This window comes from Miscanthus floridulus, chromosome 6 (assembly GCF_019320115.1).
Source record: "Miscanthus floridulus cultivar M001 chromosome 6, ASM1932011v1, whole genome shotgun sequence".
In the NCBI taxonomy this organism is placed as follows: Eukaryota; Viridiplantae; Streptophyta; class Magnoliopsida; order Poales; family Poaceae; genus Miscanthus; species Miscanthus floridulus.
Genome location: NC_089585.1, coordinates 128,941,287 through 128,949,584, shown reverse-complemented (window position 1 = coordinate 128,949,584; position 8,298 = coordinate 128,941,287). Strand labels below are relative to the sequence as shown.

Here is an 8,298-nt window from a genome sequence, read left to right as displayed (position 1 = left end):
GAAGAACTAGCATTAGTTGGCAACCCTCCGAAAGTTTCTAGCAGCCAAGGTTCCACTGCAGCCACAACCCCCGTCGATCGCATATAGGAACCAACTAGTTGCACCTTGGTGTTTCTAAGCGGCCGACAGAATACTGTGATGGAGGTGGCAACGGGTGTGGCACATCCTCCCAGTGGCTTACACCACAATAATAAGATACCGCCGGACTACACTAGGGTCGAGGTGCATACCGTGAAGTCCGAGTTCATGCAGTGGAGGATAGACTATGCAACTCTCGAGGGGCTGGTGTTACTCAAAGACATTATTGGACAGTTCATCCTCTGGCACAAACAGAACATTATATTGACTGCTTCTTCGCCGCCTCCCCCTCTCCAAAATTTGGAGCGAGTTGTTGAGGTTGGGGAGATATTTTCACCGTCTCGTGACCACCACGTACCTGAGATGCCACATTCTTCCCCGCCTCCTAGCGAGCATGTGCCTAATGAGATGCCACAACCTTCTCCAGCTCGTACCAAGCAAGTGCATGATAAGATGCCACAGTCTTCTCAACAAGCACAGTCAATGCATGAACAACGAGTGCCTCCTGAAGAAGGTGATGCACAAGAAGACAATGACATGCCTAAATGGAAACTTCGAAAGAAGATTCCAATCAACATAAGGCCAGTTTATGTTCCGGTGAAAGACGTCTCGTCGGTGTCCAAGTGGTATTCACATGACCAATTCAAGCCTGAGAACCAAGTTAAACAAGTCCCATCATGGGGTTCTGAGGAGGCCGTAACTAGCAAACTCCACCAAATTACAAAGCAGTATCCAAATGTTGATGACATTAAATGGTCAAAGGATTGCCCAAAAACATATGAAAGAGGTAAGCCCTTTATACCAAATCGGGACATCCGGCGTCTACCACTTGGAATGAGAAGGTTCTATGATTGGTACTTGCGTGTTCTAACAACGAGCATAGATCTCGTACAAGCATGCTTCCCCACCGGCACATTTGGAAGCCCAGCCGAGAAAATTGTCTTTGACTTCAATGACTTGCACACATGCTTTCATCTGGGAGAAATAGAGATGAATCTAATTCGCACGTGGTGCTTGTAAGTCCTTGTCCTCCCGATATGATATGAATGTAATCTTTGAATTTTGTTGTAACTAACCAACGCCATGATTTGTAGAATACAAGTGCACATTGTCAAACAAATGCCAATTCTGAAAGTCGGGTATGTAGACCCTCAAGTTATAGCCCAACCAAATTTTAATTATCCTAAACAGTGGACACTAGATGCCAAAGAGCTAGCTGCTGCAAAAACTCTTCGGGAGAAAGAGCGCATCCGTACATCGAAACTAAAGGAAGAGTCCCTTAAGGTTGCGGCATACATTGCTCTGGCTTTCAAAAATCTACAACAACACTCTACTATATGGCTACCATACAACTTTGAGTAAGTTCAACTATATACTTAAAGCTTTGTTTGATATATTTTATTCGATACAAAAGAGCTTATCTAGTTCTATGATTAAATCCATGCAGCAACCACTGGATTTGTATAGCCGTCGATGTCGGGAGGAGCACAGCATGGGTCATTGATTCAATAGATAAGGACCCGGCGACATACAAAGACTTCATATTGATTCTCAAGACGTATACATATCGACAATCCTCATTAGCTTATATGTTTGTATACATACCTGTAACGTTCACTTATGGATACTAACAAGTTGTATTTGCTAAAATAGTTTGAACAGGGCATTTAGGTTCTATGTCACTCATCATCACGGAAGGCACGATCCAGCGAGGAAGGAAAAGCTGGCTATAAAAACACTATGTGCGGTAAGTGTAACTTACTTCTTCAGTACTCCGTTATATGGCTGTCAAAAGCATTACCTAACATTTTCATATGCAAAACACACAGTGCCCCAAACAGAGGCCTGAGATTGTATATTGTGAATACTATATATGTTCTATGATGAGTAACATCAGTGCCTACAGGAGACACCCCTTATGGATAAGTTTGAACCTCTTCATCAGTAGTATAAAAACTTCGTACATGGTATGAAATATTAAACCGAAACTTGTTCTCTTGTAGTGGAGAGAAGAGAAAGGAATGAAAAAAGACCCATACAAGGATGAACAACTCTTAGAGCTCGTCGGCGACCTTTGCAACTTCATATTGGACCAGATTGTACACGTCAAAGACGCCTACCATGACCGAGAGTCTGACTTAGGTAGAAATCCGCAGTACCAACACCTTCGTGAGACTGAAAGACTAGCTCTAAGACGTTGATAACAATGTGTATGGAATTTGTATATTACATGATGGATTATATATATCCTTATGAATTGGACTTGTAATTGTAGTTTATATAATACTATTGTGCTTGTAGTCGCGTTCGGAACGTTGGTCGCGGGGCGTTCGGCAACGCGAACGCGGTTCGGAACGTTGGTCGCGGGACGTTCGACAACGCGAACGCTAGATGGAATACGCGGAAACAAACAGTTCTGGTCGAATTTGAATTATAAAATTAAATTTTTTTGCGGGAAAACGTACTGTAGGGACGGTTGAACCGTCCCTACAAACAGGTATTATAGAGGCGGCTGGCACTACAGCCGCCCCTACAAATCTATTTGTAGGGGCGGTTCGTAATACCAGCCGCCTCTACAAATCGATTTGTAGGGGGCGGCTCAATCACCAACCACCCCTACAAATCGATTTGTAGGGGCGGCCTGAGAACCGCCCCTACAAATACATGATTTGTAGAGACGGTTCGGTAGGGGTGGCTGGCCAAACCGTCCCTACAAAGGGTTACCAGCCGCCCCTAAAATGTTTTTTTAGTAGTGATATCCCTTAAATTTTGGCCCCCTATCCCCTGAAATGAGAGTCCCTCGTCCATATTCAAGCTCATACTTATTGGCACACTTCAACCAATCTCCTAAAACTTTTCTACTTTACACTATATATATTGACATGTGCCCCACTTATTAGCCCCCACTTGGTGCCCCACTTATTAGCCCCCACTTGTCATCTCCGTAAGAAGAGAGGAAGGAGGAGTAGGGGGAGGATAAGGGACTCCTACAACTAGGGATTTGGGAGAGAGGAATGAGAGCCCCTCGTCCGAGGGGTGGATGAGGTTTCGGTTGGAGTTGTGTTTTTATGTCCCGAAACCCTAAAAGAAGGATAGAAGTCCAAACGAGAGTTGGCTGGATTTGCCCAGAGCGCTCTCATTGAGCCAATTAGAGTCCGCAATAAGCACTGAAGCCATCCAACGTTATCTCCATCGCCCGTCGTTGGTGTTCAACTAGACTGTGGACTGAAAGGGGGAGCCTCCAACGACCAACCTCACCTTTCCATCGACTCTGCTGGCTGTTATCGAGATTGACGGCGACGGTGATACACATCTGAATCTGATGCCCAACCTGATCACGTCCATCGATCTGTCGCTGCTGCCAAGGGGAGGCCAGCGACGCCATGGACACGGCCGATGAGTCGATGACCAAGTACGATGCGGAGGACGCAGACGAGGAGGGCTAATTTTCATGTAGCCGCATATCCGGCTCTGAACCTGAAGCACGGAGGCACGAGAGAGCGGCAAAAGTGCGTTCGAATTGTTTTGGGATGCGTGTCAGATGATTGGGCGGTGTCAAGCAGTCTGAATAGTGAATACGGCACCATGCATAGATTTTCTTTCGATCCACACCACACTGTACAATACTTCATCCAAGAAATAAAAAAAACAAAAATATTGCACAATCTGAAAGTAGTACTAGAATTCACTAGTAGATACATACGTAGAATTAATTAAAACAAATACTGAAAATAATTATTCAGCCGGCCTGCAGCTGAACCCGAAGCAACCCATCCAGAGGCTCCTCGACGCCTTCTTACGCTGCTGCTTCCACTGCATGCATGCGAGATGTGACATCAATCGACACAAATCATAATTACATTACCGGTTAAGACGAGTGCTACAATATTTGCGGACCTACATACCCTTGGTCTCAGGTCATCGTCGTGGAAGAACTCCGGCGGGGGCACCTGGTACAGGTCGGCGTCGACGCGCTGCACCACACGCGGCGCCCTGGCAGCGCCGGTGCTCTTTGCCGGCGTGCGCGGCACAGACGACGGGACCACGCCGTCGGACGCCCTCGCAGGCGTCGCAGCACGGGGGCGCTTGCCGCCGCCGCCGTAAGACTTCTCCGCCGGCCTCCGGACCTTCCTGCTGACCGGCGGTGGCTTCCGCGGCGGCGACGAGTACTTGAACCACACGTCGCTGCGGGCCTCCAGCTCCGCCGCGTACCTCTCGAAGGGGACCGCCGCCGCGGGCGTAGCGAGCTCGGCGCTGCCGTAGTAGCTGTAGTTCCACTCCCCGAATGCCGGCACGCGCCGCCTCCTCGCCTTCTGCTGCACACGCACGCCGGCGATGACGTTCATATATACGGAGTATAGTGAGGAAGATTGCGAAGGAACGAAGCATCATATATTCGGATTGGTGCATGCATGATATGCATCATCGTCAATCAAATCATTAGATAGAGGTAACTAGAGCAGCAATCAATCAACTTTTCATGGTCGAACAACGATTGCTTTCACACATACCCTTCACTTACCTCCATTTGCTTGCTTGGGTCCGCAGCGCACGGGGGTGACAGGGGCAGACGACAGAATGAGAGAAGGATCGGAGAGGCTGGGGATCACAACAAGCGAGTCAGAGGGTGGGAAAGCCTAGTAGCCAGCCAGCTGCCGTGTGGTAGTAGTGAACCAAGATGGACGGACATTTTATGGACGTGTGAGCCGGCCTGTACTGTATTTATAGCCGTAATAAATTAAAAAGGCGAGCGAGCTAGAGAAGGAATGAATTGAACAGGGCGCGCCGCGGTGTGTGTGATGACTGATGGATGTGAGGCCTTGACTTGAAGGGATGAGCGAGCAAGGAGTAGTAGGTATCCAAGGCATGCAGCAACAGGCGGGCCAACAGCCAACAGGCAGGGAATGGCTTCCGATCGATGGAGAGCTAGCTCGTCCTCGGCCTACGTTCGCACGCAGTGCAGCACAGCAGTAGAAGCTACTCCTACTGGAGCGCGCAGCGAGGCCGGTGACCAGCAGGGTCCAGGTCCATGGAAGTGGAGGGCATGGGCGACTGCCCGGCGTAAATTCGAGTTTGACGTTGCGTCCATGCGCCATGGCTGGCTTGGCTTCCCACTGCAAGTCTGCAACTGCATGCGATCGATCGGGCGCTAGCCGCTAGCTCTTCCCTCCATTGACGACGACCTGCGCTGCACCACGCGTGGCTGCTGTTGTGGGGGTGGTCGACCTGTACTGTACTGACGGCTGACGCTGGCAGGGCCCGCGCAGCATGGGTGAGGGCCCCGGGTGTCGCTGTGACGCTGTGCGTGGCTGTGGCTGCAGTGCAGGCCGGGTTCAGTCTTCAATGACCTTGTACGTACGCTTCCTGCTGCATGCGTTTTACTTTAGTATTTATAGGAGTACGTTCAATTCGGACGTTCTGCACTAGCTTTAGCTTCTAGTTCTAGCAGCGGGTGCTGTGATTTGTCCATCATTCTGCCTTTAATTTGGGTTGCGCAGAGCAATGCAAACTACGTAGCCAGTAGCGACTCTCCTACGTATGCATACGGGGTAGAGCAAGTGAGAATGCCAAAGAGAGAGTATTCTGACCTTTCTCGCGACAGTAGAGAGTAGACCTTCCCCGTTCGGGGAGGCTACAGGCAGGCCAGTTGCTTCGGCTTATTTGGAACCTTGGAAGTGCATGTGAACCGTTGATAAATACTCCTCGGGCAATACAAAGAGTTGGCCAGGGCCAGCTAGCTTCAAAGTCCAGTGTTTGTCAGCGGCTGCATGCACTCAGCTGGCAAGGAAACCGGCCGGTCGTCCTACACTACACATACTGCCGGACATACTGGTGCTAGGCATATGGTTCTCGGATTCAAAAGCTGAAAAAAAATTGGTGCCTATACCGAAACAGACGAAATTTGGAAAATTCGGGATTCAACTGTTGTTGACTAATAAAAAAAACATATTGTGGTAAGGTTTGGCCAAAATTTAACTGGGATTCATAGTTTCCTCCAGTTATGCACAAATAGCATAGGACTATATTGCATGAGAAGAACAAGATAATGATACTTAAGACTTTTAACCTCTGGAGGCACCTCCGCACCCGTGACTTCTCCATGCATGTCCTGTGTCTCACCGTCTCTGCAGACTGCAGGAGCAATTTTTCTTCTTTGCGAGTGACATTTTCTTATGTTCTTACACAACTTTCAACAGGTGAGAACGAAGCTACGTCTTTTTTGACCGAAACGTCTGAAGTTTTTTTGTACGAATGATAAAACTGTGTTTTGGTTCTAAAACTAGGGAGGTTCTGAGCATCCAATGTAAAATTCTTTTGACCCGTAGGATGCCTTTAAGACGTGTTGTATCAAACTGTTTTCTCTACTTTAATACAAAGATGTGCAAATCTTTTGGATCGAGAAAAAAAACTATGTTTTGGTTCTGAAACTAAAGTCAAATACCTGAAGACAGCGCCCCCCCCCCCCCCCCCCCCCCCCCGCATACCGAAATCCTCATGGGAATTTGGCAACGGACCGGTGGTTTCGTATGCCCATTTAGGACCTGTTTACATGGGGTGGTTTAAAAAACAGAAATACTATACAACACACATATATTTTAGCATAAAAAATATATGGATTTTCTCTCTCTCACTCTCTCAGCATCCTGCGCAGCTCGTCGACGACCGCATGCTTGATGGTGCGGGCGGCGAGGGACCGGAGGCTGACGGCGCGCCTGATGCTGGCCTGCACGGCCCGGACCGTCTCAAAGCGGACATCGGCCTGCAGAAGCGTGCGCGAGACGTTGTTGAGGCGGTCCAGCACCACCTCGCTCCGCGATTTGTCCTCTTGTCCTTGCATAAAAAAAATGTTTCCTGTGATCTGTGGATCTGTGATCTTGTGATTTGTAATTGTTTAGAGGTAGAAAAAAGCTGGAGGTAGAAGGAGGATGGATGTTGTTGGATCTTAATTCTATAGTGTAAAAAAATTTATGTGTTGAAACTACATAAAACACATGATTGTTGTGTAGACAGACTCTTAAAAAAACTTATGGTTTTATAAGTCAAAAACATATAAAACGGTTGTTTAGAAGGAAAAGATCTTAGTGAATTAAGTTTCTAAAACCCAAAAATACTATGGTTTTGACAAAATCATAGTTTCAAAAACATCAAAGTTTAATTTGTTGGATCCAAACACCCATGTGCTTTTGAAACCAAAGTATTATTTTGCAAAATCATAGTATTATCCAAAACTTCAAAAATATTTTGCATCTAAACAGAACCTGCTCTCTAGCAAATTATGTCTTCTTGGGTTGAAACAGCCCCTACTGAAAATAATAAATTAAGTAAAAGGGAAAAGTTTTACAACAGACTCTAGCCACTTGCCCACTTTACAATTACTATTTACCTTTTGCTCTATGGATAACTACTGCGAATTCAACTTTAACGAAACTAAAAACAGGACTTGTTATTATGTAATGTACATTTTTTTTTTGTTTCCAAAATGCTTTGAGATTTAAAAATAAAATATATACTTAAATTCGAATGAAGTTGATGTCGATGCCTGTAATATGTCCTTGAGAAGAAACATTTTCGTTCAAGCAAAGCGAGGTCAATAGATTCAGGACAGTACAATTCGTTCGGGCCCCGTTCGTTGGTCTGAAACTGGTTGGTTGTGTAAGAGAGAAACACTGTTCAACTAGTTTGGTGAACAGTAAAATATGAGGGGGAGGAGCCGTCTGGTCTGGAACTTCCAGACCAGCGAACGACGCCTCGGTCTGTTTGGTTTGCAGAACGGACAGATGCGGAATGATCCGATCCAACATCCGAACCTAGCACTGGCATTTGGTTTGCATCACACGTTCAACCGGTCCGTCATCCATCAGTTCTTTACGGGGCCAATCGCAAGTAAGTTAATGGAATCAACTGATTCTCCGAAAAAACGTCGGGCGACTTCATGCCGCATGGGTCGGTCAGTCCAACCAAACACGTACGCTGGTACATTGATATGTCATAAGCGTGACAAACGGTTTACAGCCTGTTCGTTTCGTCGTAAACGATCATGGATTATTTATTACTAACTGGTTTGGTGTAAGAAAAAAGTACTGTTTCAATTTATAATCTATGATTATTTACGAGCAAGCGAACATGCTGTTAATCGGCTGTTAATCGGAGGACACGCGCTTAAGCGCCATACCCTATACATCTACGTCCTTTTTTCTGCCTGACGAGCGACGAGAAAAC

General features: G+C 46.8%; 1 protein-coding gene across 1 annotated transcript; it reads right to left on the bottom strand.

The window, feature by feature from the left end:
• Positions 1-3,813: 3,813 nt before the first annotated feature.
• On the bottom strand, positions 3,814-4,745 carry LOC136456955 (uncharacterized). The gene is made up of 3 exons (XM_066456972.1): positions 4,601-4,745; positions 3,984-4,391; positions 3,814-3,891 (listed from the first exon to the last, which is right to left on the bottom strand). The coding sequence occupies exons 1-3, from the start codon at positions 4,604-4,606 to the stop codon at positions 3,814-3,816; spliced, it is 492 nt and encodes a 163-aa protein (XP_066313069.1). The 5' UTR covers positions 4,607-4,745.
• Between the last annotated feature and the right edge of the window lie 3,553 nt (positions 4,746-8,298).

Bases quoted from the DNA above. Each gene is read 5' to 3' on its own strand.
- LOC136456955 (XM_066456972.1), bottom strand. The intron at 3,892-3,983 runs GTATGTAGGTCC...GCATGCATGCAG, and splicing joins ACGATGACCTGAGACCAAGG to TGGAAGCAGCAGCGTAAGAA.